A 21,880-nucleotide genomic window follows, 5' to 3' on the forward strand; every position below is an offset into this window, starting at 1 on the left:
TCTTGAACAGTTGTATTATGTGTGATATATTCCTTTTGCCAGTTTTGCCAAACAGGGCTAATACAATGTTAACTTCATGGTAGCTTCTCATTAAATCATTATTGACTTCAATCATAATAGATTTATCAATTTCATAACAAAAATACCTATGCGGTTAGTTTTTCCTGAAGGGTTCAGTAAGCAGTGATTTGGCATATATAAGAGCTGCCTGTCCAGTAAGCACAACACAAAATGGAAGCAGGAATCAGTTGTATGAGAAAAACATATGAGTTTTAGAACATATACTTTTCACCTTAATATATTCTAACAGATCAAAAATATCAAGTCCTTTTCTATAGGACTAGAAAGTGGGCTGTAAACAAAGTCCCTTTCAGACTTTCCATGCTTCCATGCCACTTCCATGCCCAGTACTGGATCCACCCATAGCTGTCTGAGTCAAGGGCACAGATGTATGCATATTTTTTTGTTTCTCTGTGAGTGACACAATTTATGTCATCATCTCACGCTAGAGAAAGTCCCTAATGCTTGATCATAGAGCAATTTAAAACACAGACTCTAGCATCAGTATTGATGGGCTGTGGTCTCAGCTTACACGGCAAAAGGTATATCAGAGGCCACCAAATAATCAACTTTCTGGCAATTAAAATTGTGGGCAGAACCATCGTGTTCATCAGGTATTTTATCCATAATTCATTTTTTAACCATGTGTCCAGCATCAAGACATGACTATGTATTATGAATAGAAATATTAAAAGTAAAAGCTTTGATCTAACAGCTTTGATCAGACTTGAAGGAGGCTGAGTTGAGCACCTGTCCTGTGGTGAGAGGGTGGGGAGGGGGGGAGTAGGGGTGCCCTGAGGCAAGATTCTCAAGCACAACAATGTTTTACAACCCAGAAAGATAGATAAGATTTAGATGTGGACAGGAAGTTAGTGACTAAGACTGCGGGATTTAAACCCAAGTCTTCATTGAGCTCTAATTAAATTGGACATGCAATTTAAGAAGAACTATTAGGGAGAAGTGCAACAAGCAAAAGAGGAAAAAATGACCAAGCAAGCTGAAAACACTCTTTATATGTATAATGAGTGATGCTAATACTTGTTGGAAAAATTTCAATATTGCGGGGGGGGGGGGTGTCTCTGTAGAAAGCCATTGATTCTGTGGATGGTCAGAGTGATGAGGGAAACTATTGCCTAGGCAACTTTTGAGTAGGCTTCCCTTAAAGAGGACACTTTCCCCCCTTAAACAGGTATCACATTGAAACTGAATGAATTGAAAAATACAGCAAACAGATTTCAAGAGGATGTGGATACAATTACTAGGCAGACCAATGAATCACTCTTATTACTCAGAGCAATTCCTGGAGGTAAGTGGAAAGGGGGTTCTTGATTGAATTAATGTTTTCTCATTGGAAAGCCATTACACAGGAGCAGAAGGAAGTCCTGCTGCAAGCCTGATTAACCGCCCTTGCTCAAAATCGAGACCAAGATGGATAGAGTTTTTACCTGCAGAGGAGTAGGACTTGAAAGTGAAGATAACTATGCTTTAAATAACTCCAGAGCACCTGCGTTGGAATGCTAGAATCATACTCTGAAAAGCAAACGCCTTGGGAGACTTGATGCTACCGTGACTTGCTTCTTTTAAAATGGCTTGACGTGTTCCTTGAATGAAAGGGTCATTCAGAGAAGTCAGCAAGGAGCTGAATGTTCCCGCTCTAAGGGAAGATGCTAGATTCATTATAAATGTGGGCAATTACAGAGCTCTTGCTTGGTGATCTTCCTTCATGAGGCAATAAAGCATTCTAAAATAAGCTCATAAATCACATGAATATTGATGTTTTAGACCTGCACTATCCATTACAGTCCGAAATAGGGATTCCTTTGTAAAGTGTAATACAAATGAATCGATCTGTAGTGCATTGTTTACATTCCCTCAGCCTTCTCCTTTTTTTCTTAATAAGCCTTACAAGGATTATTAAGAAAACAAACAACTCCAGAGTTCTCTCTGTGGATTCCCCTTGCACATGTGGGAACTACTGTGGGGAGCTGGGCTTGGGCCCTTTGGACTGCCCTCTCACCTTAAACATGGAAGTGTTTTCTCACTTGAAAGTTTCTTTTTCTTTCTTTCTTTCCTTCCTTCTTTCTTTCTCTTTTTTCCTCCCCCCAGCTTTTTTTTTTAAAAGAATACATGATGTATGTTGATTAAACACTGAAAAGTGCCTTTTTAGGGGTGCTTGGATGGCTCACTAGGTTAAGTGTCCAACTCTTGATTTTGGTTCAGGTCATGATCTTAGGGTCGTGAGATTAAGCCCCATTCGGGCTCTGTGCTGGGGATGGAGTCTGCTTGAGATTCTCTTTCTACCCCTTCTTCCAATCCCCCCCCCCCCCTTAAAAAGAAAAACACCTTTTTTATTTGGAAGTAATTTCAAACTTGCAGAAAAGCTGCTGTAAGAGTAAAAAGAAATCTATGTAATCTTTATCCAGATTTCAGTGTTCATTTTTGTCCTATTTGTGAATGGGTACTTTAAAGATGAATACTACTGCCTTTAAAAAAATCATCATGCAGATTTTCTAAAATTACTGAATTCTATTTTATTGATAGTGACCATTTAGTCTTTATTCTGCTGTTCCGTCTAGCAGCCAGTTGACACTGTGGGCAAATACCGCTTCCTCTAGCCTATGACATGCCCATCTTACCTACAAATTTAAATTCCCCAACTTTCTTATCCACACACAAAGTGGTTTGAAGAAGGTATTTAATGAACATGAGAAGGGAGTGATAGAAGGGAGAACAAATAAAGAAGTTTAGCTTATTAACATATGAAAATCTGAGCACAGGTGATTATTTCATTGGTTCCTAAAAGGGAGCAGAAAGGCATAGTGTATGCAGTCTTAATACCATCATTAAAAACCCAGAAGCCCCATTTTGTCTTCAGCAGCCAATAAGAAATACTGTAACATGTTTCCATGAAATGTTACGTTTATTGTGGTTTCTGGTTTTCCCCCATGTATAACCACAGGGGTGCATGCTTGCCTATAAATCTATTTCAGGTGTCAGAGACAAAGGAACCAAAATCAAAGAGCTGGCCATATCTGTAAATCAGAGCGCGGCAAACACTCTGAGGAACGTGGTAGGATTAAGCCAGAAGCTGTTGAACACATCAACTGACCTGTCCAGGGTTAATGCCACCTTACAAGAAACCAACCAACTTCTACAGGACTCCTCAATGACCAGTACGTCATGGTCTCCCTTCCCATTAGGAAAGCTTGCATCGTGAGATTTTGAATTCGCCAGGTGTACGCTGGTGTCTTGTTGACAAGCAGCATTCCTACAGAATAAAAATGCAGTAATATCTAGATTTACATTTATCGAGAAAGAGAAGGGCCTTGGGTAGTGCTTGGTGCTCGTGCATTTCTCATATGCAGTTGACCCTTGAACAACACAGGTTTAACTGTGCAGGTCCATTATACGCAGACTTTTTTTTTTTTTTTTGCTGTTGTTAAATGAATATATTACAGAAAACATGTTTTCATTATGATTTTCTTAATACCATTTTCTTTTGTCCAGCTTACTTTATTGTAGGAATATAGTATAGAATACATGTAACATACAAACCACGTTAATTGACTATTTGTGTTGTTGGTAAGGCTTCCAGTCAACAGTAAGTTCTTTCTGGGGGGGGGGGGGGTTCTTGGGGAGGCAGAAGTTATATGCACCTTTGCATCAAATCCTTGACGTTTTGGTAAATACAGTTGATACTTGAAGAACTCAGGGGTTGAGGCATTCAACCGCCATGCATGGATTTGATTATTAGGATAGTCTCTTTTACTCAGTGCATTGGTAATATATAATTCATTTCTCCTGTTTCCTCTCTGCCACCAACTTCCTTGCGGCTTGATTCTTGGTAGCTCTGCTAGCTAGAAGAAGAGTTAAAGATGCAGAAACACAAGCCAGCCTTTTATTTGATCGGTTGAAGCCTTTGAAGATATTAGAAGAGAACCTGAACAGAAACCTTTCAGAAATCAAGTTGCTCATCAACCAGGCCCGGAAGCAAGCAGCTTCTGTGAGTGTGGGCTTCTGTGCATGATCTCAGGGGACTCCCATAGAGGGGACGGTCGCACCGGTCCCCTGGACTGCTAATGACTCAGCTCTTACCTCCTACATTTCTCACAGCCCTGTCTGTAGTACATTTAGAACTTTGTGTTAAGTGTATTTACTTAAACATAGATATTTTAAGTAACAACTTACAACTTTTATTCATGATGCCTATGCTTTTTCTCGAAAATGCCTTCTCTCTTGCCCTGGACAGTATATTTAAGTATACTTAATTAGTCTCATTTTCTTTGTTTTTTGTTTTGTTCAACATGTTTCAAAATGTTGTTAGCAAAGAGATCTCATGTCTTTATGGAGATTGATAATTATAGCCTAGACATAACAATCCACAAGTATTAGTTAGCAATCCTAGAGCTCGTGGTCTAAGTGTTTACGTCTGAGTTTCCTTGGCTGAGTATGGCATTACGGCCATCATTTTACCAACCCGGTGTTAATAATCCAAGTATTCCTCAGAATGTTTGCGCACTATGAGCCTCATTGTCCAGGAGTCTGATACCATAGTCTGTACACGCACAAATGCTCACCAATCCAGGTCACTAAATGCATAAAACACTTGACAGCTGGACAAGTACAAACTGGGAAAAATGTTTTACAGCATTCCATAGCATATGGCATTGGTTGTGCTCTACAGGAGAGGCATTTCAGGGAAATAAAAGACTTTCAAGAGAATATACAGTTGCCACACTACTGGGGATTTATGGAAGACAAATGTGACCTCTGGTCTCCTGTTCATCAGCCTGATCCCTTCTGGCTAAGAGAAAGGAGTTCTGGAGTTTTCAACTCCCCCCCTCCCCTGACTGGCCTCAATATTGAAAATGGCTGTAGGTTGACATGAGCCCTGGTTTCTGATTTAACTTTCAATTAAAGCCACCAAATAAGCATAAGCTGGATGGAAGTTTCTAAAAGCTCTGATTAATACAAACGTATAATCTTTAAAGCTAATATAAGAAATATATGCAAATACTTACTTGGAGAAATGTGTAGTAAGTACAAAAGTTGCTCTATAAATATTTGCTGAATGTATAAATAGATTATCCCTTCGTTTATGTGACAGATGGTCATCAAATATCCTCCCTGTGTCAGGTGTAAAGATTCCAAGCTAATCTGGATAAGCTCCTTGTCTTAAGGAATTAAGTCTCACATGAGTGAGACCATTTCCTACATCACATACTCTTCAAACTTCAAGACTGACTTTCCCATATTTAAATAGTTCACCAAATAAAGTAATTTTCATCACCACCTGATCTTTCAGTCTATGAAACACAAAGTATTATGTATAATCAAGAAGAGGAACCTTGCCTTCCAGTGAAAATCGGTTATGGAACAGCACTTCTGAACTCCTGGCGTGCTGCCGACGTGTGTCACTAAGTGATTAGGACACCTCCCTTTCCTTTTACAGATTAAAGTCGCCGTGTCAGCAGACAGAGATTGTATCCGGGCCTACCAGCCTCCGATTTCTTCTACTAACTATAACACCTTAACACTGAATGTCAAGACAAGTGAACCTGATAACCTTCTCTTTTACCTCGGGAGCAGCACCAGTGTGAGTATGGTCTTGCAGAAAGTAACAGTGAATCTCTTATGAATGTGTGTATTTCCTGAATTGGCAGGGTTTTTTGATGGAAAACAAAACAAAGACAGGGCCCTGGTGAAATCACTAATCTTTCTAAGGGAGCTAAGCTCTTGTGTGAAACTAGTGGCATTAAATTAAAAACACACAGGACAAAACTGAATGCATGCGAGGAGGGCGGTGATTTTGAGAGGGTCTTAACTGCTAGCTGTGAGGTGGGATTTCCTAATGTCTTCTGCAACCTCTTTAGCCACCGAGTGTAGCCGCTGGTATGTAAAGTGGATCTGGGTGGTGGTTAGCAGGAGTGGGGTGCGTACCCTACGGGGCATATCAGAATTGTCTAGCCTCACTCGGGTTCTTCAATGCAACAAGAGTCCAGTGGTTCCCATAGGGGCAAGTCCCCTGTGGAAGACCACTGACACCTTTGGCTGCCAGTGGGAATGGGTCTGAACTCTTGGGATTGTGAGAGCAGAAATATATTAAGAAGCACAAATTCTGAAACATTCTTGGGAACTTTGGTGCAGAATACATGCGAGTTCCTGATGCGGGATTTCATGGCTCCTGTCTTACTGGGTATTTCATGTTTATTTATTGCCTTCTCAGTTGGAGCAAATAAATAAGTTCAGTGTGTTGCCTCATGTTTCCTGTAGGCTACTGTTGACCCCGCAGTGAGTGTTCTTGGAGAACTTTCTGGAAGGCACTGTGGAGGGCCATGCAGAGCAAGGGTGGTGAGGCACTGATATCCAAAGATGGCTTAACCGTCTCCAACACTCCGAGTCATGTTCTAGCTCCAGTGAGGGGGCACATTTAAAGACAAAAGACAGGGTTTTTGTTTTGTTTTCTAAGAATAGGGAAAATGCCCTAGGAGCTCATTCTCTAACATGTTTGGGTAGTCACGCAACAACTGGCATGTAAACTCATCCCAGCTCATGCCCGCACCCCAGGCTGATTTCATGGCGGTGGAGATGCGGCGAGGGAAGGTGGCCTTTCTCTGGGATATGGGCTCCGGGTCAACACGGTTGGAATTTCCAGACTTCCCCATTGATGACAACAGATGGCACAGTATCTATGTAACCAGGTAGCAGAGAAAGTTCTCTCCACCTGTCTCTCTTTTTCAAACTGTATCTTTGAGGTTTGTAATATGTTTGTCACATCATAAAATAGTCTTTGAAACTTCCAGGAAGTCAGATTATAATAAAAGGATAGTTTGGTTTAGTTTAACTATAGAATTAAGGGCTTTTTTCCCCCTTTATTACCAAAGAAGTGAACTTTGTTACCACAATCAACAATCATAAGAAGAAAAAGGTTGAAAGTTACCTTTAGAATGTTCACTCCAAAGCTGAGAGGGCCAGCCCAATACATTGTGTTCTCCCCAGTAGAGCAGAACCAGGGGCACCAGGGTAGAAATTCCATGTGGCAGGTGTGGTGTGCATGTAGAAGAGGATGGAAGGGCAGGATCCAAGAAGGGAGTGTGGTTTCTTAAAATTCAGACACAAGGCAAAATTCATCCTCGTAAAGCCCCTCTCCAGAGGGACCTCCTTTTAAGCACTTTTGGGTATATCTTTTTACTTGTCCATGATATTATGGTTTGTTGCTGATGGTGTGTTATTGCTGGGAATCCTTGTCTTTTGCCTTGTTATTTATGGAAATGGAGTAACATTGAAGACAGTAGACTGTTTCAGATAGGAGTTGACTCATTATCTGTAATTGGCTTAAGTAAAGAGGTAGCACGATGCAGTTTATGATTTAGAAGACCTTCTCAGGCAGCCCGGGGGACTCAGCGGTTTAGCGCCTGCCTTCGGCCCAGGGCAGAATCCTGGAGACCCGGGATCGAGTCCCACGTCGGGCTCCCTGCATGGAGCCTGCTTCTCCCTCTGCCTGTGTCTCTGCCTCTGTCTCTCTCTGTGTGTGTATGTGTGTCTCTCATGAATAAATAAATAAAATCTGAAAAAAAAAAAAAAAGGCCTTCTCCACAAGGCTTTGTGAACCAACTGGGGTCGGGGTGGGCAAGAGCAGAAGAAGTGGGGGACCGCTTCAGGGAAGGTGGGGAGAAGCAGCTGGAGACTGCGGATAAGGAAGTGTGTATATCTGCTGACAGACTTAAAATACTCAAAGTGTTCTTTTTGCAATTCTTTGTGACCCTTAGATTTGGAAACGTTGGCTCCCTGAGTGTAAAGGAAATGAGCGCAATTGAAAAGCCACCAATGAAAACAAGTAAATCCCCCGGAGCAGCGAACGTCCTAGATATAAACAACTCCACGCTAATGTTTGTGGGAGGGCTCGGAGGACAGATCAAGGTAACATTCCCTGCGTCATCAGAACGGATCTGATGGGCTGCTTTCACCTACATATAAAACTAGTATGTTTAAATTATTGACCATATCCCAACAGATGAATACTTCTCATTTCTATTATTTTGCTCAATTACGGTAAATTTGCAGAGTTGGGCTGGTTTTATAAAGCAAATGATCCTGCTGAACAAAGAGTATGAATAGAAAAGAAGCCAGTGGTTCATTTTGCTGAGTTTCTTTTCCAGGATTGGCACAGGAAATTCAGTATTTTGCATTCCTTTCTGTAATTTCTCTTACTGCCATGCCCACTCTGGTGGTAGATTAATGCTATTTAGTGTTAGCACCAGAGCCGGTGGTATTTATTTTATTATACCGGTAGGCTATCCCCTTACTGGGTGGGTTGAGTCACCTGGACTTGGTTCGGGGCTCTGAGAGTAAGGGTGTCGGTCCCAGCCGGGCCCCTGCCACTGACCAACATGCTCTGAGCCTCTGTTTCCTCATCTGTAAAAGGGGCTCCTCTCTGGGGACCCCGGAGACTGAAGTGATCTGTGAGATCCTGTCTGGTGGTCACTCATTCCAAGATTCCACTTAATAATTGGAAGGAAATCCGGTGATTACAACCCAGCCATTTTTCTGAGTGTTGTCTTCTCAAACTTTGGATGTTTGATTTGAGCTCCCAGGAGGGAGTTTTGAGCCCTCGAGAATGTATTCCTTTCCCCCCCAATCCACGTGGGGTGTGTTTGCTTTGTTTGTTTACATCAGAAGTCTCCTGCTGTGAAGGTCACCCATTTTAAAGGCTGCATGGGGGAGGCTTTCCTGAACGGACAGTCCATCGGCCTGTGGAACTACATTGAACGGGAGGGCAGGTGCCACGGCTGCTTCGGAAGGTAATGCGCCCCCCAGTTTAACCCGCGGGGTCCTGAGCATCCGAGAGCTGCTGAGAGAGTTCTCGTGGGCACCGCGGTGGCGTATTGCTCTGATGTCAGCGGGCCTACCGCAAAGGAGAGGATGTGGGTCAGCCGCTAACAGAAACATGGGAATTATTTTTAACCTTTAAAAAGTAGTTTTCACTGTGTCTCCTATGCTTCCATCATGGTCATCTAATTGAGAAGCAGCAGACATCCTCTCAAACCAGCTTCTGTCTCAAAGAGCCACAGGGAAGCCTTAGGGAAGTCACTGCACATCTTTATTTTGAAAATACCTCTAAGGATGGGAGAATTTCATTTGTGCTGCCCATTTTTATAGATCAGTCCTTCCCCATTCCTAAATTCTATAATTCTAGAAATTAAATGCCCTTGGCAATGGAGAACAAGTACCTGACATCGTTTTTGCGGATATTGATATAACAGCAGGCATTTAATGACCATCTCACCGAGCTCAACACCCCCTGCCCGTTTTGCTTTCTAAAAAAGCAGCAGCAACCCCAGAAGTGTACCAGACCTGTTTTCTAGCACTTTAGTAGTGAAGACAATAGATTGCTTTTGCCATTAGAGAAATGTAAGATCTGAAATAATTCTAACGGGCTGCTCTGTCCGGGTGGGTATCGGTAATGATCAGTGAGCTGTGACGAGGTCGGTTGCAAGCAACTCCCATTACAGTTAGAAACTCGTGGGCAAGTTCTCATTTTGTTAGATCTGTTTTCTCTTAGGGCTCGTAGCTTGGGATTCTGTGGTTTGAGCCTTTTATTTGCTTCTTTGCCTTAACTTAGCTTGCTTTCAAAGTCATGACCAGAAGCTTGGTTATTGGAGCCTTACGACTGAACAAAATATTAGCTTTGGAATCAAAGTTTCAGGCTCCCTCTCGGTGACTTTGTAGTAAGTCACTTCACCTCGTGGAGGTTTGGTGCCTTCTTCCAGGAAAGGAAAATGAAAATCATGTCTTACCTCCCAACACAATTACGTTTACACTTCATTCCTTATTGAGAGGCCATCAGAACCCCTAACATGCTAATGAGCAGTAACCTTGACCCCGGGACAGGCTGGACTTGCAGCATCTCAGACTCACTTGATCCCAAACTTTTTAAAAAACAGCATTTCAGAGTTGCTTATGTTCCAAAGAACATACTGTGGCAGGTGCTGAGACAGACACAAGCTGGTGTTTTCTATGTTTGTAAATTGAATGGTCTTCATTTTAGGCAACTGTCCCTACTCATTAGGCGAAGACTTTAGCGCAAAGAATTAACAAACGAATTTTAGTAAATGAATCAATTTTAGCAGAGCGGTGATTAGAATTTGAGGGCTTTGGACCTTTCGGTGTAATCTGCCATTATTAAATCATTGGTGTGGTCCACTGACGTCCTTTCGATTGAAAAAATGATTTCCTCAGTAGGAGCATTTACCTTTGACTTAAATTACAAGTAAACTAATTGAATTTTTTGCTTTTTTATTCCTCTTTGAATATATACTTCTACTTCCTTATGTGTCATCAGCACAATTATAAGCGATCTCTTAAATTCTTAAAAGATATTACAAAATAAGCTACTGATTCTAACAGTTTTCATCTGAATATGGAACAAAGAAACCTTTTTATTTGATGAACCGAACTGTATTGTCATGTTGCTTATGAGTGGACAGCATGCCAGGCGGTGCAGCTGAGCTTAGGGACAGGCCAGTCACCTGTGTCCTGGGCCCCCTGCTGGCCGTGTCCACAGTGGCCGCGGGAGTTGATCCCCAGCATCTCAGGGTGTCCGGGAGGGATGCCTGGAGGGAAGCGCAGAGGAAGTACCCTGTGCTGGGGCGAGTGGAGTCATGGGTGGCGAGGCATGGTGGGCCCGGGGTGCAGGCGATGCCCCGCTCGCTCTCACAGGGCTGCCCCAGTGCTGTGGCTAGTACAGTACGCGTGACCCCCTCATGAGCGAGCGCTGGCATCAGAGGTCTAGTGAGTCTTTAAGGCTCGGCCCAGTGGGCGGTGGCGGGGGGGGGGTTGCTCCCCAGGTCGGCCTGACTGCAGGACCCTCTCTCGGAATTGCTGGGTGCTGGAACAGAGCTCTCCATGAAGGGCTGTTGGCCACCGGCTTCCCTTTGTCCCGAGGCAGGGGCCTGGAGCTGCCCCCCGAGCCCACCTGGGGCTGACTGGCGAGGCACGTGGGCCTCATGGTTATAGTGACGAGTCCCAGAAATGTGTCATTGACTGGGAGCAAGAACCTTCTCAGGAGACATGCATTCGGACACTGATTTGAAAGCATCCCTCTTGGTGGCCACGTCGCTTGGCCAGGCCCTGCTGATGGAGAGAAGCCAGAAGCAGAGCTCACATTCTCCAGGACAGAGAGTTCCTGGGCTCTGCAGAGGGAGAGGGTGTGCACAGTGGGACAAGACAGATTTCTGGAGTTTTGCTTGAAACCCTGTGGCTCCACCATTTTCTTGGGTGTGTCCTTGGACAACATACTTAATCTTTGAGGCTCGGCTTTTAGTAGGCACAATGGTGACCCTTCAGGGACCTCTGAACAAAGCAGAATAATCAGAGCTAAGTGACGTGACCATCTAAGTGCCAAGCACTGCTTAAAGATCTTTACATGTATTAAATCATGTATAGCCCCTCCTGAGAGCATCTATTCATTTCCTTATTTTATAGATGAAGGGAATGAAGCGCAGAGATGTTAGGTAACTTTTCCAAGATCACACAGCTAATAAATCGGGACAAGGATTTGAACCCCAGCAGTCTGGTTGTAGAGTCTGTGTCCTTAGCTGCATGAAACTGACCGGCCAAAAGAGCAGTGGAACATGCTTGTAGGAAGTCACAGATTTCAGAATGAAATCATAGAGAATTAAGCCATAGTATCTTAATGCAGAGTGCATTTCTTTTAAGTTATACTTCCTAAAAGAGGTTGAAAAACAGAAATCTTTAGAAAAAAGCAGGACCACGGGAAGCTGTCAATTTGTAACCTGAGGTTTCATAAAGCACTGCTATTTTTATTTTGTTAATGGAAACAGTATCACCCTTTGGTTAGATGTCCTGCTCAGAGATGTGGGACTACGTTTGGTTATTATATCTTCAAATGGTAAAAGTGCAAATTCATATCCTCCCAAAATATCTAAATCCAAGTTTTGACTCTGAAGCCCAGAAATGTGTTTTTTAATGTATTATGATATGCTCCAGATAAACTCACTTTATAATCGAAGAGTGAATAAAGTCAGCCTTTTGAAATATGGAGGAGACCAGAAAACACCTTGACCTGAGAAGTACTGAGGTCTGTTTTAAATAACTTTGTCATAAGCTCATCCTGCAGATGTTTGAGATTGTTGTTGTTGCTGTCAGTAATTGTTTTTTTTTTTTTTTTTTTTTTTTGAAAATGGTCCTTCTGCTACATTGGTACATACTTGTTCTCTATCATTATTCCAGTTTAGCTGAGGTATTGCTTAAAACCAGCAGATGGTGGGATCCCTGGGTGGCTCAGCAGTTTAGCACCTGCTGTCGGCCCAGGCCGTGATCCTGGAGTCCTGGGATCGAGTCCCACATTGGGCTTCCTGCATGGAGCCTGCTTCTCCTCCTGCCTATGTCTCTCTCTCTCTCTCTCATGAATAAATAAAATCTTTAAAAATAAATAAATAAATTTAAATAAATAAATAATTAAAATAAAACCAGCAGATGGTGATAAAATGCTAATATAAAAATTACTCTGAAAGCTTCAGAATTAAGAAAGGACAGTGACTTTAAGGAAATTAGAACAAACTAAAAATTGGTAAGTAGAACTATTGTTAGCAGTTACCATCCTTTGGAGACTTTTCTACTTACTGCAGTGAACACTGCCTACATTAACTTTCTTTTCCTTAGAAAGCAATTGGCATTTGTCTTGTATCAGGTATACAATCTTGTGACAGGTATATTTTAAGTTATGACTTATACTTGTTATCAAATTATGGACATAATAGCTCTACCACAGTGTCTGTGAATACCTCAGTTAAGGTACCATTTCTTCTAACTTTCTTTTCCTTAGAAAGCAATTGGCATTTGTCTTGTATCAAGTATACAATCTTGTGACAGGTATATTTTAAGTTATGACTTATACTTGTTATCAAATTATGGACATAATAGCTCTACCACAGTGTCTGTGAATACCTCAGTTAAGGTACCATTTCTTCTCTTTAACTACCTTCCTGAGACTAGATTGTCTTTCATCTGCTCTGCTTTGCAGCCCCCAGAATGAAGACTCTTCGTTCCATTTCGATGGGAGTGGGTATTCGGTCGTGGAGAAGACGCTCCGGGTGACTGTGACTCAGATTATTATGCTTTTTAGTACCTTTTCACCCAATGGGCTTCTTCTCTACCTTGCTTCAAATGGCACTGTAAGTATATACAGTCAAATTGCTATGAAGGTATTTATGTTTAATGACTACTTTATAAGCATATATATATACATATGTATGACATACTATTTCCCCATTTTAAATAATTTATTATAAATTCACTGAAGAACCTTTGCAAAATACAGGAGAGCACCTAGTAGAAAACAGCCTTCCTATTGTTTATAGATACCAACAATATTTATTATTAAATTTTGACTTTCGTATATCTTGTCCCATGTTCACTCTGGCCTTCTTTGAATTCCATCCACAGGAATTTCATGTTATTTTTATCCTATTGTGGGGGTGATTTTTCTTAATCTTCTAGTTTTAATTTTTGGGCTGGCCCATTTGTCAATCTAAACAAAAAAGATACAAAGATTGCACTTCCCTTATTGAATTGGAGATTTTGGCAACCGTGTGTTTGTCTCCTTCATATCTGTCTGGTAGACTAGAAAGTCTTCCCAGGCACTTCAGTTTCCTGAGACGAGACCTCTGAATGTTGAGCCAGCTGGTTTTCGGAGTTTGACTTCGGAAGGTTTCTACCATCCACAACTTGCAGGGAAGGGAAATCTGTGAGAATGTAGTCACCCCGGGTAACTCTTTTTTCTTCTTCACAGAAAGACTTTTTATCCATCGAACTGGTGCGTGGCAGAGTTAGAGTTGTGGTTGACCTGGGTTCAGGGCCTCTTGCTCTTATTACAGACAGACGCTATAACAATGGAACCTGGTACAAAATCGCCTTCCAGAGAAACCGGAAGCAAGTTAAGTGCACATGAGGACAATGAGATGTTACAGGTCACCTTGTAAAACCAGGAATACTTCCATAATCAGGGCGCCTGGGTGGCTCAGTCCATTAAGTGTCTGACTCTTGATTTTAGCCCAGATCATGACCGCGGGGTTGTGAGATTGAGGCCCGCATTGGGCTCTGTACTGGGCATGGAACCCACTTGGGATTCTCTCTCTCCCTCTGTCCCTCCTCTCACATCTCTAAGAAATTAAAAAAGAAAGAAAGAAAAAGATGTCCCTCCAAAATAAGCAGGCTTTATTTACTCTAGCTTCTTGGCTACTCTTGAATTATATTCTAATAGAAAGCCATTGTTTTCTTTGAAATACCAAGAGCCAGGGTTCACATTTTGCTGGAGGAATAGAATTCTATTTTTCTGTGGTTTCCAAATGCATTACCTAACATTGCTGAATTGGAATCAAAGATCAAATCCATTCTCTTTCCTGCCACACACATACTGCTGTCATTCAGTGATCTGTATTCTGGATTCACTGGCTTTTATACAGAGGATTTTCATGTGTCCTTTATAATATCAAGAATACTCCCTGGTCAGATGTGCAGAATGTGAAAGAATTTAAAAGAATTTATAAACAGACTTTGTTTTTACCTTAATGTAGAAAGTGATTTTCATTTTTCTGTCTCTTCTTTCAGGATTCCTAGCAGTTATTGATGCATATAATACCAGTTATAAAGAAACCAAGCAAGGTGAAACTCCAGGAGCATCTTCTGATCTCAATCGTCTAGATAAAGATCCAATTTATGTGGGTGGATTACCTAGGTCAAGAATTGTAAGGTATATCACATGGTATAATTGTCATGTCTGTGTTGCCAAGTGTGTTAGGATCCTAGGGCTGCTATAACAAGGCACCACAAGCCAGGGGGCAAACCACAGAAGTGTGCTCTCTTACAGCCCTGATAAGTCCAAAATCAAGGTGTCAGCAAAGTTGCTTCCTTTCTGATGGCTGTGAAAAGAATCTGTTCTGTGCTTCTCTCCTAGCTTCTGGGAACTTCAGGAATTCCTCAGTTTGTGGATGATGTCATTCTCTCTGTGTCTTACTACATTGTCTTCCCTCCCTGTGTATCTTATCCAAATTTCTCCTTTTTATAAGAACACTGGTCATATTAAACCAATCCTAATGACCTCGTCTTAACTTGATTACATCTGTAAGAGACCCAAATTCCAAATAAAGTCACATTCACAGGCTAGGACTTCAGGCATCTTTTGTGGGGGACAAATTTTAACCCATAGCCATTTTGTTTCAAACCACCGTCTGTCATATTGATTGGGACATAAAGAAACCCTTTTGCCACAAAATTAATGATTTTCTATTTGTTGCCTTTAGAACATCTAAAAATTGTCACTTTACTAATATTATACCATATTTGAAGACCCCACTTTCCATCACCAGTGGTTCTCCTCCCTACACATTTTAGAATAGTAGGATCTTTTTCAGGGCAAAAAAAAAATCATGCTCTCTGCGGACTTGTCTGGATTTCTCCTTTGTGTGGTGAGAATGAATAACGTATATGAAAGTTGAAAGACCAGCATCAGGAAGTTGGAAGAAAGATGGCAGGGAGGCAATGAGGTGGTTTTGTAATACTACCTCATGTTTAGCTTTGTAACTTTTATTATTTTTTAAAGATTTTATGTATTAATGAGAGAGACAGAGAGAGAGGCAGACACATAGGAGACAGAGGCACAGGGGGAAGCGGGCTCCATACAGGGAGCCCTATGTGGGACTCGATCCCAGGTCTCCAGGATCACCCCCTGGGCTGAAGGGGGGGTTGACCACTGAGCCACCCAGGCATCTCTAACTTTGTAACTTTAATAATTGGCATAAGCTCTTCGTTTTTAGCTTTGTAACTTTAATAATCGACCTAAGGTCACTGTCCTCAGTTTTATAATTTGGGATTGGACAAATTAAGCCCTAAGATCCTTTTACACCATTAAAAAAACAAAAAAACAAAAAACCAACTCCTCTGTGAAAGGCCAGTAGTCAAGGCAAGATGGATTCCAGGGAGTAGGATTATCAAATGTCCAAACGGAGTCACCCAGCCCAGTGGTCTTCAGATAAGTGAGTAGCACTATCCCATTTTCCAGCCTCGTTCTTGCACGGAATCCTAATAAGTTCCACAAGAGTGTAGCCACTCTGGTTGCTGTACGTTGAGTAGGCCAGATCTACTCCTCACAGCTTCTCTTTGCCAAAAGTTTCTGGAAGTTCCAAGGAACACAGTTTACCACCACAGTCCCCACGCCCCTCCCCCACCTTGGAAATGAATTATACCTTAGGGGAGTTAGTCATCTGCCCCACATCTTACTCCTCTGCCAAAATGGAGCCAGGACTGGAAGCCTATCTCCTAATCCCCGATTCCAGATATCGTTTCCTCACACTGTGGTATCAGGGGTGGGTGCTCCCCTAGCAACAAGCTGTGTTACAGCTCATCTGTACTGAACCTAAATGGACACCATGTAGCACTGGATAAAAGGTCTCATTTTCTAGGAGGATATCCCAAATCACTGACTTTTATGCTAGAAGGAACTTGGGTATCTATCAAGCCCAGCCTCTGCATTTACAAAGGAAAAAATTAAGATCCAGAAAGACTGAAAGCTGCCCTAAGTCATGTAGTTGCTTATTGGTTTACAGCTCGTTGCTCAACACAGAGGGAGAGAAAAATGAGATGGGACTCTAACTGGAAACCATGTGACTTCAGAGTTCTCCTGTGACTAGCTGATGCTTCAGAGTATAACTTGGAGATGTTCAGTCTCCATATTTCAGAAGTGAGAGCTTGATCACATGACAGCCTCACCCCAGCCATCAGTGTGGCAACTTCTAGTAAGAACAAAATGGCACTGATTTGGAGTAGAAGAAACAAGATAATCCTAGACTTCACCAAATGCAATTATTTCCTTCAAGACAAAGTTTAGGACTAAGTAGTTGAACAATAGCCAGTGACTTCTGGAGCCATGTGATCCTAGGAAATAACACTGCCCCACACCTACTTCCATGGGAGGCTTATCTCCGTGTCCTACCCTACATGAAAACTGGATTTCAGTCAATGTGCCATTGTTTCCTTATGACGGTATACTGTCTTTCTTATAATTGGCCTCTGTTTTGAGTATATTTGAATTGCAGTGACTTTTATACTTTCCCTTATTATTTTATCTAGGTAGCCATTTAGTCTAATTCACTAAACTCAACCTCTTTCCTTGGCTCTATTCATTTGACCTGATGTCTTCACCATCAGTATCCTTCTTAGAGGGAGACCTAGACATTTCTGCAGAATGAAATGTAGAAGCAGATCTTCTTTACTTGTAGATGCATTTTTATTCCTTCTTTCAAAAATGGAGTTATAAAATCCAAATTTTGTTCTCATGCCCTTCCTTACAGGAAAGGTGTCACCAGCAAAAGCTATGTGGGCTGTATAAAAAACCTGGAAATATCCAGATCAACCTTTGATTTACTCAGACATTCCTATGGAGTGAGAAAAGGCTGTATACTGGAGGTGAGAAGCCTTTTATCAATATTGGGATGAGTTTCTATAAATGTTCACTGACTTACCAATATAGTAAAGTAACCAAATCTAAGCCAGCAGGGTGGATGGGAAAGAGATGATGGGGCATCAGTGGTAACGCCACCATGGGCGATTCAGCATTCAGTTGGGCCTGATGGTGCTCTTTTACCTCTTTTGCAACTAGCCTATCCGAAGTGTTAGCTTCTTGAAAGGCGGCTACATTGAATTGTCACCCAAGTCTTTGTCACCAGAATCAGAATTGTTGGCAACCTTTGCCACCAAGAACAGCAGTGGCATCATCCTGGCTGCCCTGGGCAGACATGGGGAGAAGCAGGGTCATCTACAGGCCCATGGGGTAAGTAGCTCAAATGCTATTGCTATTCAACCACAAGCTCAGGAAGGAAATGACTTCGAGAAACACTAGGTGGAAAATGACCTAGTCATGAACATTTATTGTAGCTATGAGGCCAGTTGTTTATGAGTGTGCGTTTCAATAAGTGGAAATTAACACTGATGTCTTTTCCCTATGAATCGGTGATTTCTTTGTGTTACATGATCCATTTTTCTTGTCTAGCTACTTAGAAGAAAGATACTGTCTACTTCTAATTCTTTTCAGACTCATTCGGATAGCACAAACTGAGCTTTTTTTCCACTTTATGATTGTTATTCTTTATTCTAATGCTAAGATTATGAATCCTTAAGTTCTACATAGTTTGGTATACTACTACAAGAAGCAAAATTTTCCTTATCTACAAATAAGATTGAAAGGAGCAGAAAGATAAATGTAGCCTGTGATAAGCACAGTGGATCATCAGTAGAAGAGAGTTGATGGTTTTCCATATTATTCTATTTTAAGAGCATAGATGATATTTACCCTTTCCTTTGCTCAAACTTACATAGACCATGTAATTTTATAGAGGCATTTCAGAATGGTAATTTATTGTTTTAATGAAGTAGAGGTCATGTAACTGCAGCTCTAGGGTACTGTCCTCTACTGTACAAGATACTTTACACTGTTGTGTAACTATCACAACCACATCAAAGAGTGAGTGCTACTTCCTACATTTTGCTGAGGAAATGGGTTTGGAGAACCTTGTTAACCCACCCAAGGTCACACAGCTGATAGATGGCAGATCCAGGACTGGAAGACCAGTCTGCAGACCCCTACTGCCTCATGAGTCTCTTGGTGAAGGTCTAGCAATGACAGTGGTTTATGGACTCCACCAATCTTTTTTTTTTCCTAGTTGAGATGAAATTTATATTACATAAAGTGACCATTTCAAAACAAACTTAGTAGCATTTAATGCTTTTACAACCTAGTGAGGCCGCCTCCTACAACCTAGTGAGGCTGCCACCAAACAAATATCCAAAATATTTTTATCACCCCAAATAAAAGCATATGCCACTAAGTGGTCACTCCTCATCCCTGGTGACCACCAGTCTTCTGTATCTATGAGTGAATTTCCATGTTCTTTATATTTCATCTCAGTGAGCTCCTATAGCATGTGATCTTTGGGTCTTCCATGTAGCAGGTTTCTGAGGTTCATCCACATTGTGGCATGTACCAATACTTTATTTTTATGATGGGGTTGATATTCCACTGTATGTCCATAGCATAATACATAATTATTCACTGACGGACATTTGGGGTTGTTTCTACCTTTTAGCTCTTATGAATAATGCTGCTGTCAACATTCACTTACAAGTATTTGTTTTAAGAACCTGCTTTCAGTTCTTTGGGGTATATATTCCTAGGAACGAGACTGCTAGGTCACATGATAATTCTACGTTGAACTTTTTGAAAGACAGACTGTTTTCCTCCACTCTTCTTAATAAGACATTTGCAAATCAAAGTTTGCTGCTATGTCAGCAAAATAGAATGCTGTCATCCGATGCTCACGAAGGTACTGTGATACACTCATTTTTCAGTTGTGCTGATAGACCTATTTTCAATGTGGCAAAATAGCTCTTTAATAACTTCCAAACTCTTCAACCTTTTAAACCCACTTTTTTTAAAGAAATGTTAGAAATAATTTCACAGGTAAAAAGTGTTATGTATGGTAACAAAAATTGGAAACTAAATTTTTAACAATAAAACATTAATCAGTGACTTATAATGTATTTATTTGCTGGCACATAGTGTGGCAATAAAAAATATAAGAGCTAGGTAGAAATGGAAATCTCTGATATGATTAATGATATGAACATAATGCAGAATGTAAGTTCTATGAGCAGAGATTAGAAAGTCAAATACAAAATATAAGAGTCATGTTAGATGGAGATGGTGATTGCTTACTGGTTAATATTCCCACATTATCTTCATAAGATAATTTTAAAAATCACATAGTAATATTTTTTCTATCTGAAATCTCTTAGCAACCTTCCCAGCCCTTCTTTTCCATCATGCTGATTGAAGGCCATGTTGAAGTGCATGTTAATTCTGGGGATGGAACAAGCCTGAGAAGAGCTCTCCTGCGTGCTCCCAAGGGCACATATAGTGATGGACAAGAACATTCCATTTCCTTGAAAAGGACCAGGAGGTATTTGCCCATCACAAGGGCATGATGATCTCACCAACAGGAGCCTTGTTGGGTACTCTTTGTAGTGGAATGATTGGGATGATTAGTATGAAGTCATGAGCAATTCAGAGATTTTATAGCTCCAAAATAATTCTGGAATCTTGCTAGAATACTTGGAAATTCATTTCATCTGCTTTATAATAAGATATTGGTGAAATTTTCAAAATTGAAAAACCTTAACCCTGTTCTTTTCTGGGGCCCAGTACACTCAGATTTATTCTGTGGCAAATAGTACCATAGTGTCAGTAGATAACATTTACCAATACTAAATAGCAAATGGTAAAATAATAAACAGTAACATAGCAAACAGTAAAATATAAATAATAGTAAAATAGTAAATAGTGTTAAATCAACATTTCTATGTATTTCCCTACAAAACTGTAGACCAGGTATTTTAAAAGCATGCTGGACATTTCATCACAGATAAAGAGAACAGTACTCTCCAAAATGCAATTGAACTCAACAATATTTAATAACACCCATTCATTTTGGGAGAAGGTTCAATTTTAAGTTTTAATTTTCCAGATTCACCTTTTTATTCAAATAGTGTCATGTTAAAATTTATCTTTCAGTATGAACTTAAATCATTCAGTATGAACTTGTGGAATTATATATTAAAATGGTCACTTATGTGTTTCATTATATTTAAAAGCTTTTCTTTTCTCCTTTGACCTTTTAGAGTTATCACTGTCCAAATGGATGAGACAAATCCTGTAGAAATGAAGTTGGTCCCCTCAGCAGAAAGCAGAGCAATAAATGTATCCAACCTGTATGTAGGGGGGATTCCAGAGGGTGAGGGCACATCAGTGCTCAAGATGAGAAAATCATTCCATGGCTGTATCAAAAACCTGATCTTTAACATGGAGTAAGTGTGACTGTGCTCTCAACATGTTTTTGCACTTCCTAGAAATCTTTTATTGCTGAGTACTGACACTGATCTGCTACCTGATTTTGCTTTTGGAGATTGCCTGTCCTACACATTTCTGATTACCAAGTGAACCCATTGTTCTATCACAAAAGTCTCCCAAAAGGATTTTATTGGATTAGAATGATGGATAGATCTGATAATCATAGAATTAAAAAGATAACCACTGAACATTAGTTCCATGGGATTTTAAATAAACATCAGAGGTCAAATACATTTTTGACATGCATTTAAGGGAATACAGATTTTATGATGCACATTTCTTGCTGTCTTGAGCTCCCTGCTTTAAAGGAACCTTTATAGCTGGGCTACCTTTAGCTTCAGATTGATGGCTCCTCCTCAAACAATGACTAATTAAGAACTGTTTATCTGTTTCCTCCATGGAGCTCATGAGGACGGAAACTGATACGTGCCCATGGGTATTTATTTCTTCCTCACTCACCCTCTGCCTAGGTAAGACAGCAGGTGCTAGGACCTGGAAGTGTGGGGTGTACAGAAACAGAATCTGCCCAGGAGAAACTGAACATGCACTGAGCATCAGGAGCCTGAAGTTCCCTTAGCTGGGCTGCTGATTTGCCTTGAGACCTTGAACAAGGACTTGGATCTTTGATGGTCACAGTAAAAGAACTTTTTATGAACCCTTGAAATTTAAAAGAATAAAACACTGCATTCGTTTTCAGCACAATTTTAATGTCAGAGCCTTGGTTTACTTATTTATAAAACTGATTTATTTATTCATCCAGTTCTCTGTTTATAAATAAACTAATTGATTTAGCATCTTACTCCTGAAGGCCATGAGGCTGGGAATTCCATAGGGCAGAAA

The 21,880-nt window shown here is 40.9% G+C and overlaps 1 protein-coding gene across 1 annotated transcript in view; it reads left to right on the forward strand.

The window, feature by feature from the left end:
• The window catches only part of LAMA1 (laminin subunit alpha 1), a 155,351-nt gene that overhangs the window by 121,147 nt on the left and 12,324 nt on the right, over nt 1-21,880 (forward strand). Inside the window, exons 42-55 of the mRNA XM_041763608.1 lie at nt 1,250-1,366; nt 3,051-3,233; nt 3,909-4,063; nt 5,513-5,656; nt 6,628-6,761; nt 7,830-7,980; nt 8,737-8,861; nt 13,106-13,256; nt 13,874-14,018; nt 14,692-14,833; nt 17,430-17,544; nt 17,738-17,908; nt 19,930-20,093; nt 20,812-20,997. Coding sequence (XP_041619542.1) covers nt 1,250-1,366; nt 3,051-3,233; nt 3,909-4,063; nt 5,513-5,656; nt 6,628-6,761; nt 7,830-7,980; nt 8,737-8,861; nt 13,106-13,256; nt 13,874-14,018; nt 14,692-14,833; nt 17,430-17,544; nt 17,738-17,908; nt 19,930-20,093; nt 20,812-20,997 — 2,083 coding nt within the window. The remainder of the gene's footprint in view (nt 1-1,249; nt 1,367-3,050; nt 3,234-3,908; nt 4,064-5,512; nt 5,657-6,627; nt 6,762-7,829; nt 7,981-8,736; nt 8,862-13,105; nt 13,257-13,873; nt 14,019-14,691; nt 14,834-17,429; nt 17,545-17,737; nt 17,909-19,929; nt 20,094-20,811; nt 20,998-21,880) is intronic.

The sequence above is a fragment of the Vulpes lagopus genome, chromosome 1 (assembly GCF_018345385.1).
Source record: "Vulpes lagopus strain Blue_001 chromosome 1, ASM1834538v1, whole genome shotgun sequence".
NCBI classification, from domain to species: Eukaryota; Metazoa; Chordata; class Mammalia; order Carnivora; family Canidae; genus Vulpes; species Vulpes lagopus.